The sequence below is a fragment of the Eschrichtius robustus genome, chromosome 1 (genome assembly GCF_028021215.1).
Source record: "Eschrichtius robustus isolate mEscRob2 chromosome 1, mEscRob2.pri, whole genome shotgun sequence".
NCBI classification, from domain to species: Eukaryota; Metazoa; Chordata; class Mammalia; order Artiodactyla; family Eschrichtiidae; genus Eschrichtius; species Eschrichtius robustus.
Window position 1 is genome coordinate 40,562,557 of NC_090824.1, and position 27,361 is coordinate 40,589,917.

At 36.3% G+C, this 27,361-nt stretch overlaps 1 protein-coding gene across 5 annotated transcripts in view; it reads right to left on the reverse strand.

Moving 5' to 3' along the window:
• Positions 1-27,361, reverse strand: part of MNAT1 (MNAT1 component of CDK activating kinase) — a 223,417-nt gene that overhangs the window by 168,976 nt on the left and 27,080 nt on the right. For all 5 annotated transcript variants that reach the window (XM_068544528.1, XM_068544518.1, XM_068544547.1 and 2 more), the window contains exons 2-3: positions 7,719-7,871; positions 5,344-5,417 (exon numbers count right to left, since the gene is read on the reverse strand). In XM_068544528.1, coding sequence (XP_068400629.1) covers positions 5,344-5,417; positions 7,719-7,871 — 227 coding nt within the window. The remainder of the gene's footprint in view (positions 1-5,343; positions 5,418-7,718; positions 7,872-27,361) is intronic.

Below are 27,361 nucleotides of genomic sequence, written 5' to 3' on the forward strand. Positions count from 1 at the left end.
AGGAAGGTCTGTGCACGTGTGGCACAAGGGGTATACAGGAACTCTCTGTACGTTCCATTTAATTTTGCTGTGAATCTAAAACTGCTCTAAAAAATAAAGTCTATTTAAAAAACAACAGGAACTTCTCATCTGGTAAGAGCTCAAGAAATGCTTGTTGAATTATTATAAGAGGAAAAAAATAAATAAACCAATGCTGGGGGTGAGGGAATGGACGAAATAGGTAAAGCTGATTAAGAGGTACAAACTGCCTGCTTAAAGTAAGTCATAAGTCACAGGGATGTAATGTACATAGGGAATATAGTCAATAATACTGTAACTACTTTCTATAGTGATGGATGAGAACCGGTCTTATTGCGGTGATCATTTCATAATGCATAAAATTATCGAATCACTATGTTGTACACCTGAAACTAAGACAATATTGCATGTTAATCATAACTCAATAAGAAACTAAAATAAAAAATAAATCAATGCTAATATTTATAATTATCTTTATAAATATAGATTTAATTTAAATGAGCTTTATAATTACAGAACTGAATTATACAGAATGGCAAAGTAAGCAGATGCGAAACTACAGGAAAAAATAATCTTTGTTTCTTATGGTATGAATCTACTGACAAGTAAAGGTAATCAAGTTGACATCCTATGTTGAACGCTACTAGAATGTTTACAGCAGTTTAAGAAAAAAATATTACAATTTATCAGCAAGCTAGACAATGTACTAATTTAAACTTCCCATTAAATAGAACCTAGAAACAGTAAAGTTAAATTCTAAGTGAAAACTGTCTGTTTATAGACAGTTTCTTTCTTTTATGCTTATTAAAAACTTTATGATGAATTCTAATGAAACTAAAGTAACTAATTTGTTTATTTCATTTTTTAACTGAAAAAGCAAAGGTAATAGCAATATAATAGATACAAATCGTAATCATAAGTAATACAAATCTCTTCCTTTAAAAAAAAGAAAAAAAACATAAAAGTGGATTACAATTTTGAAAAATTTTCAGAAGCAAGTCTCATTCATGCCACAACGAATCAGGTTGGTATAATAGCCTTGAAGAAAAAGGAACAATTTTCCGTAACAATCATTTGGCCCTTTATCTATCTGGTTACTGGTTTAGCTCAGAGGTTGACCTGCCTATAGTCAAGTATTAAAAGCCAACAAAAAACCTATTGTATTTTCTGAAAGAGTTAATGTTATTTGAGTACAATTTTGAAGTCTTTTTGACATCCAGAATTTATAATTAAAGCCCTTAGGACTTTCTCACCCTTTTAAAATAAGCATACCCTGAACCAAAAGAATGTTTATTATGAAACTAAGGACAAACCTTTGAGATAATCCCTGAGGCCAAAAGGAACAAGAATTTTTATGTTTAGATTGTCATAACCACAGAAAAGAGCCTATTATTAATGCTATAAGAAAGTTTATTTTCCTGTGTGCCCCCTTCTACTGTAATTTTTTATGCCATTATTCAAAATTCTAATACTTTAAAAATTTTTTATTCATGATATTCAAAGGATTCATAAATGACCAATCCCCAATTTATAAATCCTCAAACACTGAGTCCTTAGCCACCCTACCAACTCGATTCCTTTCACTCTAACCATCTTCAGTGTCACCCTCCTACCTTCCTTCCTTCCTTCCAAACTTCTTTAAGATCCTTCAAAATATAGCTCCAACCCACTTTTTTCTCTCATCTCCCACTATTCTACCAATCTGCATCCCACGTTCCAGACTCAGACTACTAACTATTCTCTGAGACTACTAAGCACTTTCATGGGCTCTGAGAGAGGAAAATCCATGTTCAAAATCTGGCTCCATTATTTACTAGCAATGTGACCTTCAGCACAATACTTAAACTCTCTGTGCCCCCTCTCCATATGCAAAACAGGGATTAAAATGCCTGTCTCAAGAGTTGTGAAAATTATACTTTTGATTAACACAGAGATAGCCAATACAGATACCACAAACATCCAACTAATCACCTTTAAAAGCATGAATAAGACACAAAGTAAACAGGTACTGAAACAAGATTTTAAAAGGAAGTTTATAAAAAAAGAGAAAGTTTTATTTATACCATAACAATCAGAACAATGACACGTAACTAAGTGGTGCAGTCACACCCTAACAAAATGTAAGAGGGCTAAAACTGGTCTTTCCCTCATTTCCATACTCTCTACCCAACAAAACAAAACAATGGAAAATAATGCCAGTTCTCCCACTTTTATTTTCTAGATTAACACCAGCAACTGCTCAAGGTCAGAATACTGCAATTCACCCTTGCCTGCTCTTTCTAACCTCACTTCCTACACGAAATTAGTCACTCGAATAGTCTAGTTCTAAAACATCCCTTTTATCTACCTCCCTCAGTTACTACCTACTCTAAGCACTCATTATTTCTCACCCAAATTGCTGCTACAGCCCCTAACAAATGGTTTCCCAGCCTCGAGTATCTCCTGTCAATATTCCACATCACTACCACAGTATTCGGCTGGCTGTCTACTGGCCATAGAATAAAATCTTACCCTTACAGTCTAGCTTACAAAGCCCTCATTAACCCAGGTCCAATCTGTTTTTCAAACCTCATTTCTAGTCATTCCCCATGTCTACCTACCTATAACAGATTACCTGCTACATTACCCAACATGCTCAACACCTTTATTATCTCCGACTTTGTCTTTTGCTACAAATGTTCTTCCATCCTCTTTCTACCTGGTAAACTACTATTCATCTTTTAAGATCGAACTCAAATGTGTTCAAACTTTACCTCTATTTCCTACTGCTAAATTAACTGTTTTGCTATCTATATTCCTGAAACACTTTATAAATAAATGCCTACACTGCTTTCACATTAAATTATAATTACATAATTATCTCCCCCCTTAGAGTATGAACTTACTGAACACAAAGATCATATATCCTCAGCAAGTAAACAGTTCACATAGAACAATTACTATTTGCTGAATTGAGCTAAAGTTCAGAAAATAAACTATAAGTCCATGAAGTGAGGTCCCAAACTTCATCAATATTTTCAAATGCAGCAGAACTGCTCTTTGTCCAACATGATCAGGACCAGTAGTTGATTACTTAGAAAAGTCTGTTAAAGAAGGGAAACATACATACACTCTCCTTCAACACTTTAACTTAAAGCATAAGCAGTAAGTGTATAGTCATTCTCTAACGTAATAACACATAGTCAAGGTACAGTTTTTAATGGGAATTGTGCTTCCTTCATGTATAAACCATACCTGTCATTTATACTGCTCAGTTTCCATCTTTTTAAAATGGACCAAGGACCTGAGAACTAGAATCCTTCTAGAGGTTTGTAATTTTTCCCAATCTTATAAACTATTTAATTAAATTACTTAATTACAATAACAAGTACAACTGGCATAAGAAGGTTTGGTTACCGGTACAACCAACTCGATATATAACTGAACTGGTGAGAGAAGTACAGAGGTATAGAAATCTTCTAATGGACAAGATTCATCATGCATTCATTACGCTTCGATCATCAGTCAGTACATGTTACAGAAGGACTGGGAAATACCAGTTACTCCAATGAGTCAATTAAGAGTAGTTTTGTTAAGAGAGTGTCAACATAATGCAACTAAAGATAGTCCTTCATGAATATATCAATACATAATAGCAGAATCACTTTCAGATTAAATGCTCTGAGCCAGCTTCCTTATCTGGTAAAGAAAAAATGGCATATTGTAAGCCCTAATATCTGGACTTGCTCTTCACCTGTCAATCCTAGCTCCCACTTCTGGACATGGTTTTACCTATGGGCCCTCAGGTTGTTCATATCTTCAAACTTCATAGCAAAAAACATGTATTTCTTAAAATCATGGCTCAACTGAAACCTTGTTCCAGAATCAAGATCCCATCTTCCCCACCTTCTTGGTCCATCAGTTTCTTTTAATTATCCTACCTGCCTGCTTGGACTTGTGACCATGTATTCAACTTGCTCTGTGACATCTATAATCTCCTTTCCCTTTATTGCCTGACCAGACTTTTGAATAACAACACGGCCTTCAGAATAAATGTAAGCTGAGTGTCTTCCTGCTTGGTGTCCAACTGCCTGTCCTAAACCAAATATCTAAGTATAGTCAGATTTCTACATACCTGCACACTTGCCCATTCTTGCAGATTTGTTTTCAGTTTATCTTCTCAGTCTATATCCTAACTTTTCTACTTTGTCTCAGCACTCCCAATTCTACCATCTTTTCAGCTAAAGTTCATAGCCATTCATGGTTGCTAAGACTACATACAAAGTATAATGAATACAATTAGAATAAAAAAGCAATGGCTCCAAGGCACTAAAAGATCCCAGAAAAAGCCTAAATTATGTCTGTACATGCTACTTGCTATGATATAATAAATGAACTTAGATATTTTAGAAAAGTTTCAATAACAGGTGAAACAAAAGGTTTTCTGGGTTTTTCTTAGTTAATGAAGAAATTAAAGGAACTAGAATACTCCATTCCTCAGGAATTTGAATTTTCTAAATATTTACCATATATAAATATTTTAAAGAATGATAAATTTTATTATAATCATATTTTAAATACAAAATAATGTGAGTATAGCTTGGCTATCAGGTTTGAGAGAAGAATAAAAAGATAACTGTTTAATTCTCTTAGTCTTGTTCTAATTTTCATAGTCTATAATTTTTGTATTATTTCCAAACCTATGGTGAGTAATATTATGGCAAGTTTTTAAAAAACAACATTAATTATTTTAATTGATGTATAACAAATTCAGACTTTTTAACATCTGTGAAATCTTATTTAAAAAAACAGAAACAATACTTTCTTTTGATGAAAGCTTCTTTTTGACTAATCACAATAGAAAGAATAAGCACTAAGATTACTCTAACTTCAGATTCTAGAATAACATTGAATAATAGAATGCCACTTCAACGGTCAACTGCTTCAAAGTATTTTCAAATTACTGCATGCACAGAAGCATAAATGATGATAAACAACATATGGCTTTAGTCACCATGGATACAGTTCATGGAAATCCTATTTCTTAAAAAACTGAATATTTTTTTCTTGTTTACTCTAATACATCATCAACATATAGATGATATATACACATACAGCCTTCCTTCCCAGCTATAAAGTAGTAGTACCTCTATTTGTCATATTTTTCCTAAGACAAAATGTTTATTACTTAAGTATGTCCTTTAAGTGCAATGCAAAGTAATTAGGTAAACATCAGCTACCACAACGAAACCTGTCAGAGACTTTTATACGAGATGTTCTCCTAGGCATCTAAAAGATAAAAGCACACAGGTTAGCACACCAAAAGTACAAGCATTAAAAACATACCAATTTCTTCCACTTCTTCCAGGAAATCATTATATTCTCGTAGACTAGGAAAGTCTTCTTCCCTTTTATTGTATCTTTAAGAGAAGAAAAAAATGAACATATTCCATATCATTTGCTTTCAATATTAACTAACTGATTTGGTTGTTCTTACTAATTCATACATGATACATAAAAAAGGACTGCTTATGGCATAAAACAGTTTTCTTGACACTAGGTTTGTAACTACGGCAAGAATGTTGTTCTTAAATTCTTATGACTACACAGAAGGAGTAGAATCAGGAGAGAATGGTACAACATGTAAAATCCTAAGACTTAAGGGAAAAATAAAGAAATTAGGACACTGAAGAAATGGGAAATGAGCTTAAACAAGGTCTATCATTGGAATTATGATATTGTTTACTTCTAATAAATAGAGTCACTAATTTCCAGAAAGCTAAAATTAATTAAAAAGACACCTTCCTGGGACTTCCCTGGTGGCACAGTGGTTAAGAATCCACCTGCCAATTCAGGGGACACGGGTTCAATCCCTGCTCCAGGAAGATCCCACATGCCACGGAGCAACTGAGCCCGTGCACCACAACTACTGAGCCCACGAGCCCATGCTCCGCAACAAGGGAAGCCACTGCAATGAGAAGCCCGTGCACCACAAAGAAGAGTAATCCCCACTTGCCGCAACTAGAGAAAGCCTGAGTGCAGCAACAAAGACCCAACATAGCCAAAAATAAATAAATAAATAAATAAATTTTTAAAAATAAAATAAATAAATAAAATGTTTCTCCAAAAAATAAAAATAAAAAATAAATAAATAAAAAGACACCTGCCTGTTTTTCATGACAGTTACAGTCTAAAGGATGCTAGATCAAGAAAATCTATAAATATTGTAAGTGTGCCTGTGAAGAATTAGAAAACGAGAGGGCTTAATGAAAAAGATAAGAATCTAAAAGAGACTATCTCCCATAAGTAATCCAAAAAATAAAAGAGTAGCTTGGGGTATTGATAAAGTAACACTTTATCTAGTAAAGTACCTAAAACGATGCTGCTAAAACATTGGTGACCAAGGTTGAAATGTAGACCACCTAGATAGATAGATATTAATTCTTTAAACCTAAAAAACAATAAAACTAACATACCATTGTAAAGCAATTATACTCCAATAAAGATGTTTTTAAAAAAAAGAACAAAAAAATAAATAAATAAAAAACAATAAAGTGGCTTATAACAAAAGTACAGATAAAATGAAATCCAAAACTATTAACAAAGAGTAAAAAACTAAATCATAAGTGAAAAAGAATATTAGAAATATTTATGTACCCACATACACACAGAGAGATCTATCAAAATAAACTGTAGCTAATGCTGATTTTTCTCTAATGGCTTTCAATCTCAACTTAAATGTTACCTCCTCAGGCCTTACCTTACATCACTGACTCGTAACGACATTCAGTCCCTAACTTCATAGCATTTTTCTCAATGTATAATCACATATTTGTTTTGTTTGCCTATTTTACTGTCTATGTCTATGCTATCCAAGCTACTGTACTGTAAGCCTTTCGAGGGCCTAATATGTATAACACTGTTCGAACAGAGTAGGTACTCAGTATATATTTATTAATTAAATTAAAGAATAAATAAAGCAAATAAATTGTGAAGCCATCAATTGGAGGATTTACTCTTCTCTGAGAGTTCCCCGATGGCCTAGTAGTTAGGATTCTGGGCTTTCACTGCTGTGGTCTGGGTTCAATCCCTGGTAGGGAACTGAGATCCTGCAAGCCGCATGGAGCAGCCAAAAATTTTTTTTTTTAATTTTTTAATAAAAAACTTCTCTAACAAAGATTAGATAATTAGGGACTTCCCTGGTGGTCCAGTGGTAAAGAATCCGCCTTCCAATGCAGGGGACGCCAGTTCGATCCCTGGTCGAGGAACTAAGATCCCACATGCGGTGGGACAACTAAGCCCGCACGCCACAACTACTGAGCTTGCACGCCTCATCTAGAGAGAGCCCGTGTTCCACAAACTACAGAGCCCACGCGCTCAGGAGCCTGCATGCCACAACTAGAGAAGAGAAAACCCAGACACCACAACTAGAGAGAAGCCCGCACGCCACAACGAAGAGCCTGCGGGATGCAACAAAAGATCCCACATGACTCAACTAAGACCTGATGCAGACAAATTAAAAAAAAGATTAGATAATTAATATTACTGCATTCTCTAAGACCTTAATAAATTTTTTAACGTTGAACAATTACATAGATGAATTTATACTTATTCACTTGCCAAACTGTCCACATTTCTACAAAGTAAATAATTATATCAATTATAGAAATGATTGTTAAAGTCCTCTTTGTGAACTGAATCATTCAAACATTAACACTTACATCTTTAGCACTTTTTTCCGAATCTCAACTTCCTTGTCAACAGTAGGATCTTCAAAGAGTTGTACCCTGAAGTTGCTCTTTCTAAGTGGAGTGCCACACTCAGGACAGTTTCCAGCTCCTCTCACAAAGAGTAAATCCACGCAACTTTCACACCTGTAAGGAGAAAAATATAACATAACTTTTAAGCTAATATTCAAATAGGCAACAACTCTGTATATAGTTTGCCTTTGTTTTGGTGTTTCTTTGTTTGGGGGGGGGGGCGCTGCGGGGGGCCAGGAAAATTAATCATTGCTACTTAAACTCTTATTAAAAACCTTTGGGAAAAAAGTTCATTTTCATTTGGAGCCTACTTCAGACATAGGTATCCCAAGGGTGGGTTACCAGTTTAGTTTTACAAATTAAACCAATATACAAGTCTTTAAAAATTGATTTGGGATCTGGGAGGACTCAGATAGCAGGACAGGGGGAAGTCAAAGAGGCACGTAAAAGAGCAGTCTAGGGTCAACTCCACTCTCAATCCAGTATTACCCTTAGACCTGGCAGGGGCCTGCACTTTAGAGAACCCTGCATATCATAATCACTAAAACAAAAACTTTTTTTCCCCTTTCAGCCTTGTAAGGAAGTTTTTTAAAGGTCAGTTAGCAATTGAGTAAGCGGCAGTTACTCAAAAGGGAGAGGTGCTAGCTGAAGGAGGCCCCCAGGCCAGAGGATAAAGAACTGAGAGTGACCTAGTATATGTGGAGAAAGGAGAAAATCACCACAGCTTCTGCCCTGAGAAAACCTAGAAAGAGTGGCTACTTATAAAATCTTTAATCAGTTAAACCTGGCTGTCCTAAATTCACCAAAGTGATTGCCCAGGCAAGCCAAGTTTCCCAAATACCTCCATCCCTTATTTCCTCCCTTCTTGGGTAGTACAATTTGGGGAAGAACTTAGAACTTCCTGGAAGTCTTGAGTTGGAAAAGAAAGGAGCTGGCAAGGTTAACGAGATTCCTGCGAATTGAGATTGCTGCGAATTGACAGGATCAGATCATATACTGTATTAGATGGGTCCAGGCACCACCCAATCATCCCTGCCCCGCCCTGCCCTAGCAGATCCATGCTAGTAATCAGACTAGCAAGTGGAAAGGCTGACCAGAAGAAAGTAGCTGCTTTAGCCTGTGGGTGTTAAAGATTCAGGCTCCTGGGAACTCAGGATGCAGCGTTGGAACTAAGGCTGCACTAAAGACGTAGCTTGATTCATACTTTCAAACATTTAAACATTTTGGTATGTAGTCCTCCAGTTGTAATATTGCCCAACTCTATATGTTAGGGCCATACCAACCCTAACCACTCCTTTCTTAGCACTATTTGAAATTATTTATTTCTTTATGTGTTGATTTTCTGTAACCTCCACTAGAATGGAGGGCAGGAATTTGGCCTATTATTATTCTAAACACATCACATCACAAAAAAAAATAATAAATAAAAAGGAAAAATTCTAATAAATAAGGGAAAAGTTGATTTCTTCCAAATATGTAGTTGACTTATGGAATAAGCTAAATGAGAAGAATGATACAGATAAATAAGAATATTTAAGGTTAGTTATAAGTAAAATACTAACATTGACCTTTGCATATTTCTATCTTAAAGTAGAGGGAAAAAAAAAATCCATCAAAAAATAGAGGCAAAAAATCCCTAAGAGGGAGAACAGAGATCATAGTTGTCATTATTCAAGATCAATAAAACCCCAGAAAATTCACTTGGGATTGGGAAGACTGGGAGTGGTACATTTTGCCTAATCTCTGTGGTTGGAGGAAATTAAATCCAACTAGAGAAGTTGAAAATGAGCATACTTTAGAACTACACTGACTAAAGATATTTATAGGCAAGGAGCCATCTGAAATAAAAACCATCGAGCCATTACATAGAATATTCTATATTTCAAGGCCTTGGAGAGTAGACTCAGTCAATAATTCAGTTAACAAGGTAAGGTAGAACACTTTAATATTTCTAAAAGTCATATTGTAATCTCAGACATATAATTTGTTACCACCGTCAGTTCTACATCTCCACTTTTTAAAAATCTACCTTAAATCATAAGGATTTCAACAGTATTAAGGTTTTTTTAAAATAATTTATTTGCCCATACTTTTCCCTTTCTGATTTTAATTGCTAAAAGAACAAATAATTCTTTTTTTAAAGCTCAAATATAGAAGTATATAGAGAAAAAACTCAAAGTTCTACTTCATTCTGCTCTACATCTCACTTCCCACATGTAACATACAACTGTTAAGTTCCATGTTTACGTGGCCAGATCTTTTTCTACATACTTACAATATATGTATTTACAGATTATATACATGAAAACTAGTGATATAAAAAAAGAACAGAAGAAAAAGTTCCTTATTGCTAGTTCACTTCATCTAGCAGCAGAGCAACCAAAAGAGCAGTATGTGGGCAATCTTTTGCCTCCAAGAGTGCTAGGGACTTTTTCAAACAAAATCTTATATTCTGCAGAACATAGGAAAATTTGCTGAAAAAGCCCAAATCCTCAGTTATTACCCATTCCCAAAGATATTTTTATGGTTTTCTTTTGTTTTTAAAAACCAGAATGGTGCCTGCCTCTTTTCTCTCTGAACAACTTATTTTTAGATTTTATTTTCTTCCATCAAGAATATTTAACTGCTTATATTCCTCTGTCAAGATTTTTAATCAACTTGTTTCTTCTTTTTCCAGAGCTAACAAGTCAATTAAAAATCTTGACAAAGACTAGGTACAAAAAAACCTACAGCTAACATCATACTTAATGGTGAGAAACTGGAAGTTTTCCAACTAAAATCAGATACAAAGCAAGACTGTCTCCTACTCTCACTGTCTCCTACTGTCACTACTCCTTTTCAACATGATACTGGAAGTCTTTGCTAATGCAGTAAGACAAGAAAAGGAAATAAAAGATATACGGATTGGCAAGGAAGACACAGGGCTCTCTTTGTTTGCAGATGACATGATTGTCTATGTTAAACATCCAAAAGAATCAACCAAAAAACTTCTAGAACTAATAAGTGATTATAGCAAAGTTGCAGGATACAATATACAAAAAGTCTACTACTTTTCTATGTACCAACAATGAACAACTGCAATTTGAAATTAAAAACACAATACCATTTATGTTAGCTCCCAAAAATTTGAACGTTTAAGTATAAATCTAACAAAATATGTACAAGATATTGTACAAAATATGGACAATATGAGAAAAACTATAAAACTCCTATGAACAAAATCAAAAAAGAATTAAATAAATGGAGAGATATTCCACATTCATGGACAGAAAGAGTTCACGGAAAGGAAGACTCAATATTTTGAGTTGTCAGTTTTTACCATCTTGATCTATAGCTTCAATGCAATTCCAATCAAATTGCCAGGAAGTTACTGTATGGACATCAACGAACTGATTCTAAAGTTTATATAAAAAGGCAAAAGACCAGAATAGGTACCATAATGTTGAAGGAGAAGAACAAAGTTGGAAAACTGATGCTACCTGACTTCAAGATTTACTACAAAACTACAATAATCAAGACAGTGTGGTATTGGTAAAAGAATAGATGAATATACCAATGGAACAAAATAGCCTAGAAATAGACCCACATAAATATACTCAGCTGATCTTTGACAAAAGAGCAAAGGCAACACATGAAGCAAAAACAGTCTCTTCAACAAACTGGACATCCACATGGAAAAAAATGAATCTACAAATGAACCTTATACCCTTAAAAAATTAACTCCAAACTTAACTCACAGGCCTAAATGTAAAATGCAAGACTATAAAACTCCTTGAGTATAACGTAGGATAAAAACTGTATGACTCGGGGCTTCCTTGGTGGTGCAGTGGTTAAGAATCTGCCTGCCAATGCAGGGGACACAGGTTCGAGCCTTGGTCCGGGAAGACCCCACATGCCGCGGAGCAACTAAGCCCGTGGGCCACACTACTGAAGCCCACATGCCTAGAGCCCCATGCTCCGCAACAAGAGAAGCCACCGCAATGCCTGTGCACTGCATGAAGAGTAGCCCCCGCTCGCCGCAACTAGAGAAAACCCACGTGCAGCAACGAAGACCCAACGAAGCCAAAAATAAAAAAAATAAATAAATTAAAACAAAAAAAACCTGTATGACTTTGGGTATGGCAATGACTTTATAGATACAACACCAAAGGCATGATCCATGAAAGATATCACTGATAAGCTGGATTTTTTTTTTAATTAAAAATTTCAGGGCTTCCCTGGTGGCGCAGTGGTTGAGAATCTGTCTGCTTAATGTAGGGGACACGGGTTCGAGCCCTGGTCCGGGAAGATCCCACATGCCGCAGAGCAACTGGGCCAGTGAGCCACAATTACTGAGCCTGCGCGTCTGGAGCCTGTGCTCCGCAACAAGAGAGGCCGCGATAGTGAGAGGCCCGCGCACCGCGATGAAGAGTGGCCCCCACTTGCCGCAACTAGAGAAAGCCCTCGCACAGAAACGAAGACCCAACACAGCCATAAATATAAATAAATAAATAAATAAATAAATTGTATAACTTTAAAAAAAAAAAAAATTTCAGCTCTGCTAAAGATGACGTCAAGAGAAAAAAAACACCTGATAAAGGACTGTTATCTAAAATATACGGGGGAAAAAACCTCTTAAAAAATGGGCCAAAGACCTTAACAGACAATTCACCAAAGAAGACACAGGTACACCTCATTTTATTGAGCTCTGCTTTATTTCACTTTGCAGATACTGTGGTTTTTACTAACTGAAGGTTTGTGGCAACTGCATTGTCAGATGATAGTTAACATTTTCTAGTAATAGAGTATTTTTCAATTAAGGTATGTACTTTTTTTTAGACATAATGCTATTGCACACTTAATAGACTACAGTGCAGTGTAAACGTAACTTTTATATGCACACTGGGAAACCAAAAAATTATTGACTCATTTTATTGCAATATTCACTTTATTGCAGCGGTCTGGCACTGAATCCACAATATCTCCAAGGTATGCCTGTATACAGATAGTAAATAAGCACATGAAAAGATGTTCCACATAACATGGCATCAGGGAAATGCAAGTTAAAACAATGAGGTATACACTACACTCCTATTAAAATGGCTAAAATGCAATATACTGACAACACCAAATGCTGACAAAGATGTGGAGCAACAGGAACTCTCATACATTGCTGGAGGGAATGCAAAATGGTACAGTCACTTAGGAAGACAGTTTGATGGTTCTTTATGAAACACAGCATGCTCTTACCATACAATCCAGCAATTATGCTCCTTGGTATTTAACCAAAGAAGTTGAAAACTACATCCACACAAATACCCACACAGATGTTTATAGAATCTTTGTTCATAATTGCCAAAACTTGGGCACAACCAAGATGTCCTTCAATAGGTAAATGGATACATAAACTGTGGTATATCCAGACAACAGTATATTATTCAGCACTAAAAACAAATGAAATATGAAGCCATGAAAAGACACGAAAGAAGCTTAAATGCATATTACTAAGTGAAAGAAAACAATCTGAAAAGCCTACAAAGTATAAGATTCCAACTATATGACATCTTAGAAAAGGCAAAATTACGGAGACAATATACCGGATCTTAGCCAAAAGGCCGAGAAGGGATTACGGAGACAATAAAAAGATCAGGGGTTGTGGTGGATGGAGGGAGAAATAGGCAGAGCACAGAGGAATTTTAGAGCAGTGAAAATACTCTATGATATTATAATGATGGATATGTCATTATACTTTTGTCCAAACCCATAGAATGTACAACACCAAGAGTGAATCCTAAAGTAAACTATGGGGGCTCCCCTAGTGGCACAGTGGTTGAGAATCTGCCTGCCAATGCAGGGGACACGGGTTCGAGCCCTGGTCTGGGACGATCCCACATGCCGCGGAGCAACTGGGCCCGTGAGCCACAACTACTGAGCCTGCGCGTCTGAAGCCTGTGCTCCGCAACAAGAGAGGCCGCGATAGTGAGAGGCCCGCGCACTGCAATGAAAAGTGGCCCCCCCGCTCGCGGCAACTAGAGAAAGCCCTCGCACAGAAACGAAGACCCAACACAGCTAAAAATAATAAATAAATAAATTTATTAAAGAAAATAATAATAATAATCCCCAGTGTCTCACTCTATCCCCTGCCCTACTTTATAAAAAAAATAATAATAATTTTAAAAAATAAAGTAAACTATGGACTTTGGGTGATAATGATGTGTCAATATAGGTTCATCCTTGGTATTAAGAAAAAAACAAAAAAAAGGACAATTCTGGTGAACAATGTTGATAATGGGTAAATGAGAAATCTCTGTACCTTCCTCTCAATTTGTTGTAAATCTAAACCTGCTCTGAAAAAATTGTCTATAAAAAATAATAACGTTGTCATTTTTTGTTTTTAAAAGCGAAGTATATCAATGTTTGCTCAATGTTTATTAACATTTTCAATTCGTCATTTTAAATATCCAATAAACACTAAGGAAAATCAATAAAATAATAGACAAGCTTGAGACTTGTTCCCCAGATTGTTTTAAAACCTAAGTGTTCAACTGCCTTACCCATAAAAGCAATAGTAATCCCTAAATTAACTCTCTTCCAGAGAGGACATATGTGAAACCACTGTGAAAAACTACCTACATGTCCTAAGATCATGCCATGGAAGTTTTTATTCTAGAATGCATTTCCTTAAACGATAAATCCTGCATTTACCACGTAAAAGGTAGTTTTCTTACCAAAGACAACTCTTTAACTCTAGAATACACTTCTTTTTTAATTAATTTTTATTGGAGTATAGTTGCTTTACAATGTTGTGTTAGCTTCTGCTGTACAGCAAAGTGAATCAGCTATATATATACATATATCCCCTCTTTTTTGGATTTCCTTCCCATTTAGGTCACCACAGAGCACTGAGTAGAGTTCCCTGTGCTATACAGTAGGTTCTCATTAGTCATCTATTTTATACATAATAGTGTATATATATCAATCCCAATCTCCCAGTTCATCCCATCCCCCTTCCCCCCTCCCCCGTATCCATACATCCATTCTCTGTCTATAGAATACACTTCTTTAAAAAGATAAAGCTACCACTGACCACATAAAAATTACTTACTGAAGTGATTTACTAAAGATTTATGATGATATAATTAAACCTCACATAGGTAATCATAAGACCTAGGTTGCCATCCCAGCTTTGTCTCTTACAATATGAGGAACTATGAGGAAGTCAAATTCTAATTTATATCTAAGGTTTCTTCCCACTTTGATAATTCCAGATACCTTGGGGTGTTACACAAGTTGTTAATTTTTTTTCCAAATAAGAATATATTTTCTCTCAATATAACTGACGTTTATCAGTTTAAATTTTCCATATCACCTATAATTACAAACTTTGTATATGGTACAGACTTTCCCTGAATGTTTTAATTCAATCAAGAATATTATAACCACAGGAATTCCCCAGTGGTCCAGTGGTTAGGACTCTGCGCTTTCACTGCCAAGGGCCCAGGTTCAATTCCTGGTTGGGGAGCTAAGATCCTACAAGCTGCGTGGCATGACCAAAGAAAAAAAAAAGAATATTATACCCTATGATATTATATTTAGGGATGTGATATAGAAGGCTCTATGACAGATGGGATTAGCAATACAAAGTATAAGAAGACACAGACCCCCAGGATCTCTTCAAAAGTTTATATAATATAGTAATTTTGCCCAGAAAAAATATATCATTTTCAGCATTTGAAAAAATTGGTACAATACTTTTAGAAGCACATATATTTAAACATATATACATACAAGCACATACATGTATGCACAAAAATATACACAGGTATGCAGAGGAAGAGAGGGTCCTTTAGAAGAAAAAAGACATTTTGCTAAGAACTTTGTTTCTCAATCTTACTATGCTGATAATATATTCTTTTGAATTTGCACCAACATAATGCTATTTTAACAAATTATGAGTATGATACTACTTTGAATGCATACAACTGTTTGTTCTTCTAAAAAGCTTAAAAATCTATACAAAGACCATGATTAAAAGATAAAGGCTGAGTTAGATATTATTTTCCCCTTTCCACAGGCAGTAAAACAAAATGACCTGTCAAAAGTCATAGTTTAAGTGCAGGCTAGAAATCTATGTCGCCTAATTTCTGGGCATTTCTGGGCATCTTTCTACCAATTGAATGTTCCAGATCTGGCCAAACCCAACAGCTTCAGATCCAGGAAATCTCACAGCATTATCTGTGATGCTAGAGTATCCAAACCATCATGTAACTACTTAGTATGAGAAGGTTTAGATCCATTTGGCAGTGAATTATAAGGTTTATGTTACCCTATGGCAAGACGAAGGGTCCATAAAACAAAGGGACAAGGTTGTGTCTGCTAAGTGTCAAAACAGTAGTAGATTCACTCCTTGAGCAGCTGAGAGGGAATAGAGCACCATTAAGGGCACAGATTCTGGAGCCATTTTGCCTCCTTCTCTTCAGTCATTTGTTAGGCCTGCAACCCTAGACAAATTATTAACCCTCACTGTGCTTCAACTTCCTTGTGAAAAAGAAATAGTATCTTCCAGGCGTTGAGGTGTAGGGAGGTAGAGATCTGCCTCACAGAGTTGATGAGATTTGTATCAGCTAATTCAGTTAAAATGTTTAGAAATATACCAGGCATATAGTATGCTCTCAATAAACATTAGTTATTACAACTAGTACTTAATGCAAAGGAGAATTAATAAGGACCAGAGTTCAAAGGAGGCAGTATCAAGGATCAGCTGGAGAAAGACTCAGAAAACAGGCTGAACAGTGTTGGGCCCTGAAGAATTTGATGGCTCTGAAGTACAAAAGAAGGATGGCATTCCAGGCAGAAATCACAGCAAGAACAATGGTGTAAATACTCACAATTTATACATGGAACAATAAACAGAACACTTCGGGGAAAAAAAATTCATGTAAGGATGTAAAGCAGTCCTTCTCACCCTTTCCCATCAAAGTACTCTTAAATGGCAGAGAAAAATGTACCACCTGGAAGACTGGGGACATGGTCTCAAATGGTCTCCCCATAAGGTCAACATTTCTTCAAATTATGATGTTTTATCTTAAAAATTCATAAAAACTCAATTTGACTCCACAATACAATCCTATTTATTGTCATTGAAAGATGTCTTCAAATAATTCCCAGTTATTCAATTACTCAAAAATTTTTTCATATTCTCTAGGTGAAATTGACATTCCAAAAAGATACCTATATATTTATGTACCACCAACATACCAAGCACACTTCAAGGACCAAATATACTTCAGTTAAAGAAGCATAGAGGGGAATTCCCTAGCGGTCCAGTGGTTAGGACTCCAAGCTTTCACTGCCGAGGGACCGGGTGCGATCCCTGGTCAGGGAAATAAGATCCCACAAGCCACACAGCACACCCTCCCTCTCCCAAAAAAAGAAGCATAGAGGATAACAAAAATAATAATAGTACATCCATCCATGGGAATCTTACAAAGGAAAGAAGTAGCAAATTAACATGGAAAGGAATGACTACTCAATAAATGGTTAGGACACCACTGGCTTTCTAGATGAAGGGGAAAGAAAACTAGATCCTTATTTCTCACACTATCAACAAAAAGAAATTCCATATGAATAAATGATCTAAACATAAAAGAAAAAACCTTTAAATTGAAGAGATTGTAGAAGAAATATAATTATGACATCAGGGCAGGGATTTCTTAAAGGTGACTAAAACACTTTAAACCATGTAAAGAAGATTGATAAATTTCATTTTATCAAAATTAAAAACTTTTATGGGGGGCTGGGGGACACAATACTGCTTACAGACTCACTACAGACTAGGAAATTACTTTTTCATCATACATAAAAGAAATATTCAGACTATATAAAAAGGTTCTACAAATCAGTAAGACAGTGCTATAGAAAAATGAGTGGATTATGTGAACAAGCAAATTACACCATGCAAATTCACTTGCTTCTTAGAGTTAAGTTCACCCTAGATGGGAACAGCTTCTTAAGGATTCTACTTATTTAGTTTCCATGGGAAACCTTCAAGAGAAAGGGACAAACTACAGCCCCAATACTGCCATTGATTTCCTGGCCATAACTGGTCCTCATCATCCTGCTCTAGTTTCCCCTCACCCTCTGCTAGCACTTCTGCTGGTCTAGGCAGCTTGCCTGCTTACCATTCTCTTTTTAGGTTGTGGCTACTGTATTATATATTTACTACAGTAGGCTTGGGAGCATCAAGAGATGTCCTAGTGGATCCCTTAAGTGCCATATTCTTCCCTGATCTCATTGGGATGGTGATCAGAGTCAATTACTCTTGCCAAGATGATGACTCCTTTTTTCCTTTCTTCTTTTGGCACAAGGACCCCAAAGTTACCAGACAGCAGGCATGGCCTAAAGTTTAATGGAGTTCTTACCGTGTCCCCCGTTGGGCATTTTCAGCTCCAGAAACAAGGATCTCTAAGTCCACAGAGCCTAAAGTTACATGGATGGAAAGCACAAATTCCCCAAGTAATGACTGGGTGTAACATTAAGTGAACCCACTCCCACTTCCATCTCTTGGTTCTAGGATTGATGTATTTTACCTGTTAGGGATGCCCAAAATAATGGTCATATCCATATTAATATCTAGGGTACAGAAAGCATCCTGGAGGATTGGTGTCCACCCTTTTAGAGTATCACCTCCAATCCAGCACCTTAGTTGCATTTATGAGCTCATTAAAACTGCTCTACCAATCCAGAGGAGTAAGAGTGGAGCAGTTAGTGTCAGGACCAATGAATTCATGAACTTAGGCTCACAGTCACATATCTTTTCCTATAGAGTGGGACTCTTGGTAAGAGAAAATGTTGCTCAAGATACCATATTGGTAAAATAAACACTGTGTTAAGTCTTCAGACAGTAGTGCTGGCCACAGCCCTGTGAGCAGGAAAAGCACACCTGTACTCAGAATGTATGTTAACCCCAGACTAGATGAACTGCTGTCCCTCCCAGGATGGGGGAAGGTACAGTTTTAGAGGTTGGTGCTTGATCTTCCCCACTATGATAGCCTTTACCCCATTGGTCACAGAACCAATCTGAGAGTTCTGCCAAACACCGTGTATGTCCATTCCAATTATACATTTGGGAACCAAGGAAATGACTACCAGGTGAGACTACAGACCCACTGTGAGCTAAATCTGAGCCAAAACACTATTTATTATTAGGTGATAATAATAAATCTGATTCTCATACACCCTCATTCTAATAAGAGGAATGTAGTATCACTTTGGGTCCCCAGATTTCAACTGTCAATTCACACTGTGGTCAATAATTTCTCACAGGTTTGCAGCCAAAACTGAATCACTGAAGGTGTCTGGGTAGAACAAGCATGAAGCATTAACTGGGCTGAATAGTGACTCAGGATCTTATATAAAGAATCAAAACAAACGCAATATCACCAGGTTAGGCCCAGCAAAGATCTTGAGGCTTGCCCAGTATTCCTTGGGCTGTTGCTAATAGAATGAATTCTCAGACTTCTCTGGTCTTGTCCAGAACCCAGACCATTAAGTTCAGCAGACTAGGCACAACCATCTAACCATTTGTATGGATGTTACACTTATTAAGTCTACTTTGTTCCTCATCCTAATCTTTCCACTAGAATATACTTCTATAAATAACTGGGCTGAATAGTGACTCAGGATCTTATAACAAATCAAAACAAACCACTGAAGGTGTCTGGGCAGAACAAGCACGAAGCAGTAACATTTAACTCAGCAGTCCCCAAACTTTTTGGCACCAGGGACCAGTTTAGTGGAAGACAATGTTTCCACGGATGGGGGGTGGGGGGCAGGCGGGATAGTTCAGGCGGTAATGCGAGCGATGCGGAGCAGCAGATGCAGCTTCGCTGGCTCCCCAGCCGCTCACCTCCTGCTGTGCGGCCCGGTTCCTAACAGGCCTCGGACTGGTACTAGTCCATGGCCCAGGGGTTGGGGACCCCTGATTTAACTGATATCAAGACCAATTGACTCCACACCAAAAATACATGCTAAATGACATCCACTTTTTGCCATCTCCACTGCTACAAGCCACTGTCACTTATTGTCTGAAGAACTGCTACAGCTTGCCAACTGCTCTCCTTGCTTCCACTATTGCCCCCAACGCACACCCACCACCTTCCCCCAAATTTATTCTCTATAGAATAATCTCTTTAAATTAGAAATTAGCTAATTTCACTCCCTTGTTCATGACCCAATAGTGTCTCATGTTAAAGAGCGTAAAATAAAAATGTGTTAACAAAGCCTTGAAGACCCTACATGGTCTGACCCCAACCTAATTCTCCAGCTTCATGCTCTACCAATTTACCCCTGTCTTCTTTCGGTCCTTCCAACATGCAAAATCATTCAAGTTTCAGGGCCGGAAACTCTCTTCTCCCCAATTTTCCTATGGCTGACTCTTCTCAGCATTCAAGTCTCATACCAAATGTCATTTGTTCACAAAGACTCTTACTGAAAAATTGTCCCTCTTATCCAAGAGGGACATGCTAAATGTCATTTGTGCCATAATATAACCAAAATTTTTATTAGAAATTGACCTCTCCATCTTTTAAAAGATCTTATCCATCAGATAATGTCTCTTCTTTAGAGATGCCTTATTACCACATCTGTAAGACATCTAAAAGTTGAAGTACCCAGAGTTATATCCTGAGCACTCTTCTCCCTCCATAGACAATCACATCTAGTACAATGGCTTTCACTGTGACTCTTGGAAGTAGATTTCAGGTGTTCTCCTATGAATCACCCACTTCAATGATACAGACAACAGATTAGCAGCAGTTTTGCTACAATTCCTGCTCTTTCCTGACTTCCTGAAATGCAGCATTTGCCCTTCCCTTACTGCTCCAGTCCTTTTAACGGGTTTGTAAGTCTGTAAATTGTCCATATTAATTTCCTAATGGCTTAAAATATCTAGGGTGGTTTTTTTTTTTTTTTCCTGACTAAACTCCAACTGACACACATCCTGCTCTTTATAGCCCACTTATCAAAATCAATAATTTTACATTTGTTAATTGTGTTTAATATCTGTCTCTCCTACTAGATTATTCAACAAGAACAGGGATCACATTTGTTATGCTCATTACCGTATCCCAAGCCCTGTGTTTCAGGACAAATACCAGTTGAATGAATGTAACACCTTGGTACAATAAAGTTCCACTCACTACATCAAACGTAACAGCTCCAACTCTCAAAGTTCCTCTACTGTCTACCACAATTTAATCTCATTAAAAACAATACCTCTTGAACTTTGCCTTCTTCTCTTCATTTGCTTATTCAGCCACCTCAGAGCCTTGGAATTACTCTTCATTTCAACCTAGCAGCCTAGCACTCCACATTCTGCACTAGAATACAACCAAGAACTCTCAAGCTGACTTTTTACTTTTAGATTGTCTCATTTGTTATTAACATGAAATGAGGTTATCTCTGTGATGAAACCAATAATGCAATCTGATCTTCTGATCTAGATATCTAGTTTTGATCTTAAATTATCTAATTATCATTAAGTAATTAGATAATTAGATATGTTATAAGACATATAATCAAAAGTAATATTAGACCCCTTAAAAATGTGTTAATTCATCTAAACAAGTGTTCAACAAGGAAAATAAAACCATTCAGCATAAATGAAAGCAAGTATAAAACTGCTCTCCATTTTTCTTTTGTTTTACAGAAAATTCCTGTTTATTCAGAAAACAAAAATACTCTTAAGGAAAATCTACATACCGTAAAAACGGCATTTATTTTGTTGCCAAATCCAAATTCATTCAATAAATATGTGCCTACTATGTGACAGGCACTGTTGGATACACTGGGGATGCCTCAGTGAGCAAAACAAAGACGGCCGCCCTCATGGAGCCTATCAAAGAGGCTGGAAAAAGATCATATAAGACAGAAGAGACACTATGTATAAGGACCCTGGATTTTACTGTGTGTGAAATGGGAAGCTACTGCAGGGTTTAGAGCAGAGAAGTAACATAAATTATTTATTTGAAAGTATCACCCTGGCTGCTGTGTGGAAATAGACAAGAGGGGCATGAACAAAAGCAGGTAAACTAGGGCATGGGCTAGTATCATAATCCAAACAAGAGATGAAGGTACTCAAACCAAGGTGACAGCAGTAAAAATGGAGCAAAAAGTGGTCAGATTCTCACCTTAAACACGTATTAACGGAGGAGGAACCAGAAACTACCAAGAAGCATGAAAAGATGAACAATCGGGAAAATACATTGTATAATCAAACTAAAATACCATTTCACATCTAAAAATTTTTAGAAATTTTAAAATTTGACAATATCAAATGTTGGCAAAGATATAGAAAACTAGATTTTCACACTGCCTATAGGAGTGTAGACGAGACATCCTCTTTGGAGAACAATTTGGCATTTCTTAGTAAAATTAAACATGCACATGCCTTATTACCTAATAATTCTATTCTAGGTATATATCCTGGAGAAAACCTAAACCATGTGAATCAGGAGACATGTACAAGAATGTTATGGAAATATTTCTTACAGCAAAACAAAATTTGGAAACAACACATATGTCCATTAACGGGAGAATGGATAAATAAAATACTATAAAATCATGCAGTGGAATACTATACAGCAGTAGAGATAAACAAATTACAACTATATGCATCAACATGGATGAATCTCAAAACTCTAACTCAAAAACACAATGTTAGGGACTTCCCTGGTGGCACAGTGGTTACGAATCCACCTGCCAGTGCAGGGGACACAGGTTCGAGCCCTGGTCTGGGAAGATCCCACATGCCATGGAGCAACTAAGCCCATGCGCCACAACTACTGAGCCTGCACTCTAGAGCCCGCAAGCCACAACTACTGAGCCTACATGCCACAACTACTGAAGCCCACACACCTAGAGCCCATGCTCTATAACAAGAGAAGCCACCGCAATGAGAAGCCCGTGCACCGCAATGAAGAGCAGCCCCCGCTCACCGCGACTAAAGAAAGCCCGCGTGTAGCAACGAAGACCCAACGCAGCCAAAAAATAAATAAATAAATAAATTTATTAAAAACCACAATGTTAAATGAACAAAGTTGAAAAAGAACAGATATATAAATTGGAACCCCCGTACACTGCTGGTGGGGATGTAAAATGGTACGGCAAAGATGAAAAACAGCATGGCAGTTCCCCCCCCCAAAATTAAAAATTACCATATGATCCAGCAATCCCACTTCTGGGTATATATCCAAAAGAACTGAAATCAGAATCTCAAAGAGATATCTGTATTCCCATGTTTGTTCCAGCATTATTCACAATAGGCAAAATATGGAGACAACCTAAATGTCCATCAGTGGTTGAATGGATAAACAAAAAGTGTTATACACATACAGCGGAATTCAGCCTTTAAAAAAGACGAAAATTGTGCAACAAAATGGGTGAACCTTGAAGACGTTATGCTAAGTGTAATAAGCTAGTCACGAATGGACAAATACTGTATCAATCCACTTCCATGAAGTAACTAAGTTCTGTTTCTCAAAAATCAGAGAAACAGAAAACAGAAAGGTGATTGTCAAGGACTGGGGGGCAGGCGGAGTGGGGATGAATGTTAATGGGTATAGCGTTTCAGTGCGGTAAGCTGAAAAAGTTCTAGAGCTCTCTTATACAACATTGTACATATACTTAACACTACTGAGCTATACACTTTAAAAGGTTAACATGGTAAATTTAATGTTATTTTTTAACACAAAAAATATTTAGAAAAAGAACATATACATAATATATACACTTACATAAAATTCAAAACTAAATTAGAGCAGCAATATGTGGCAAATCTATAAAGAAAAGGAAAAATATGAATGATTAACACAAAAATTCAGAGTAGCAGTCATGTCTATGAGAGAAAGAGGAAATATGCTAGAAAAAGGATAGAGGCTTCAAAGTTATTGGTAATATCCTGCTTCTTAATCTAGGTAGTTAAGTATTCAACACAAGCGTGTTTGTTTATTATTATTATTTATTAAGCTATTTGTGTTCTATACATACTTTTTGTATGAAAAAAAAAGGATTTAAAAATGTAAACTCAACATTATTACCTCAGAAACTAGGATAACTCTTTGAAAATGTACATGGCCTTGTCATCACCCCCTCTCTGATAATAGAGGAGAAATGCAAAAAGGGTTTGTAAGAAGTGAATTATAGCATGGTGATTTACAAGCAGAGGTCTGTCATCAATTAGACCTAGTTCAATCCAGGCTAAGCCATTTACTAGTTTTTCTACCTTAGGTAAGTTACTTAAAGTTTGTAAGCCTCAATTCTCACATCCACAAAAAGAGGATGTTAATAGCACCTACCAATTAGTAATTATAAAGATTAAATGAGATAATGAATAAAGAGCATTCAGTACTATGCCTAGGACACCATAAGCATTTCTGTAGGAGTAACAGTACTTTTTAAAACCTTCCTAGGTTATTCTAATCCTCCTCTTGCCCTACCTCCATCTGAAAGATTTTGTCATTATCCTCGAAGAAAGGTTAGAGAAATCCTTTTCAGAGATATAACTCTCAAAAATCCATTAGAATTTCTCCTTGTGTTTCAGTGTGCCTTATCACTTACAAAGACAAAAAAAAAAAAATGTTAAAGGTCAACCAAGAGAAATGGGAACATATTGTATATGTATAACTGATTCACTTTGTTATAAAGCAGAAGCTAACACACCATTGTAAGGCAATTATACTTCAATAAAGATGTTAAAAAAAAAAAAAAAAAAAGTCAACCAAGACTTTTAAAAGTCAACCAAGAAGAAAGTTATTAAACATGCAACTCTTCAAAATTACAGATATCATTAAGGACAACCATTCTACTATTTTTAAGCGCATATATTCTGGAGCTGTTCATAAATGGATAATATAATAATACTATATACTCAACCTCAAGCAGAAATAAAGTTAACCATAATTCAAAAACTAAATTGTTCTTGTCTCCAAGATCATTAGAAAACCCAGAAGGGTCTGACAGATAATTACCACTTGGATTTTTTTTTTTTTTTTTTTGCTTCCCCCAACCATCCTCTGTTTTATATATCTTAAGTCCCTTAGAATAGGTCTCAAAACTGGGCTCAATTCTCCCAAAAGTAAAGGTATCCAGGAAAGAACCCAGAGGGAAGAAATGTGGTAAAAAGAAATACTGAACCGACTAAGGCTGCAGTAAGCTGGCCAGACAGAGCAAGGTGTGCTAGATTCCAGGTTTGTGAGGGAGTAATTTGCATGTACCAGAAACTCACAAGACCATAAGTCACAAATCCACAAAGCACAAGGGTTTCTTGTACATATTACCATTGAAATGTTCCTCCACTAACCTTCCAAAATGTAGTTTAGGTTTACATTGCATTTCCAATCCAAAAGTGCATTGTTAACACCTCAAGAAGCACATGGAAACCATTTCCCTGATCTGTTCCTATATTAAAAATGTTTACTGTAAGAGAAACAGATCTCTGAACCTAAACCTTAACAACTTATTAAAACAGAAACTCTCAAACTTGATTTATCTACAAACATTCATTTTTATTATTGAACTCCTAAGTCCCCACACTGTCTCCATACTATCTGAAAACATTTCCTATTTCTTAAAGAACATTTATTCTCTCAGTTTCTATTGTTTCAAATTTCAACTATAACATCTTTGGAGTTCTAACAAGTATATACCCAATACATTTTGGTTTTAATAATTAAATTATTAAACTGTATTAATAAACCTCCCCAAAATGAAATCTAAATAGTACTCATATAATGAATGGTACTAAGTATCCAGTGATTTATTATTTGTCCTATATCTGAAAGTTTCTCGAAAAGATTTTGAAAAACAAGACGGGTACCCAAAAAATGGGGGAGGGGGTACTTTGTACTATTTAACAGATGCAATCCTTTTATATTAACTAAATCATCATCTTAAGATATCACCAAAAACAAATATTGGCGAAAAAAGAGGTTCCTTAAAAAATAATCATTTTCAGGTTATATTTCTACTTTTGTATGTCAAGATTTTAAATATTTTTTTCTAAGACTATAGGTTTTAAATTGTATAGAGACAGAAAAGAATTCTACACTTTAAAGTTAGATTGAACCTCTGCTAAAATCACATAGTACAAATAAAGTTCAAATTTTTTTACCACAACACAGTATATCATAGGTTGAATAGAGGATAAGATTTTTGTATTCAGTACTCGATTTAACTGTAAATAGAAGCCATCAGCAATGAACTACTCTGGTTATGCTTCAGTTTTCCAATGATCATCTTAATTTTAAGAATGCTCTATTTTTTTAGTCTTTTAAACATTTTTTGTCTATTGTTTAGCTCTCTTACTTCTCCAGCACTGGACATAATAGCAGCCTGTTTAATTATATTCCAAACTCTGGCCACAACTTTCTGAACTACTAGCTCTCAATCTCATTACCTACACTGCCCCGCTGAATCTCATCCAGACCTCCCACCCCTTTGATACTTCCTTTTTCTTCTAATTACAGTTTACCCCTAGTTACACTACCTTTCATAATTGGCCCAGACCCCAAGACCCACCATTTCAGATATTACCACTGGGTAATTTATTTGCCTGCTGATTTACTGACATGTTCCCTATCTTTTCCAGAAAGAAGTTCACTGACTCTTCAAAATTCCATTCTTCACCTAATCATCAAAATCCCAAAAGTGAGAATTATCTTAGACAATGCCTTCTTACCCTCATAGCCAACAGAATCACCAAATACTTTCAATTTATCTCTTAAATCTATCTCAAATCTTCCTTACTTTCTTCAGTTCAACTCTAATGTCTTAGTGAATGTCTTCACACTCCTTAATTCAATATAAAACAAGAGGCTAAGAGTATGGATTCTAAAATCAAATAGCCCATTAACTTGTAACTGTTTGTGATAAGCTTTTTCTATTTATTAGACTATTTGACAGGTAGTAAACAGTACAAAGTCAAAAGACAATTAGGTTCACTATCTGATAAACAGACAAGAGAGGATGCCTTAGCAATCTAAGTCACTGTTTTTTGGGAATTTTTTTGTTTCTTGTTAATTTATTTATTTTTGGCTGTGTTGGGTCTTCGTTGCTGCACCCCGGCTTTCTCTCTAGTTGCGGTGAGCTGGGGCTACTCTTCGTTTCAGTGCGCGGGTTTCTCATTGCGGTGGCTTCTCTTGTTGTGGAGCATGCGCACTAGGCGTGCAGGCTTCAGTAGTTGTGGCATGCGGGCTCAGTATTTGTGGCTCACGGGCTTAGTTGCTCCGCGGCATGTGGGATCTTCCCGGACCAGGGCTTGAACCTATGTCCCCTGCATTGGCAGGCGGATTCTTAACCACTACGCCACCCGGGAAGTCCCTCAGTCACTGTTACTGCAGACATAAATATACAGTCGTAAACAAGGAAAAAGGAAGAATGTACTGAACATGAGCAGATCCTCAAGAAAGACAGCTTCAACAGTATTGTACGATTTATGTGTATAAATGTATAAACCTGATGTTTGTTTTCTATTTTTGAACTTTACTGCAATAAATACCATGTACACATAAACTTTTCATTTTACATATATACAGTAGTTTACATACAGACAGTATTTTAACAGATAT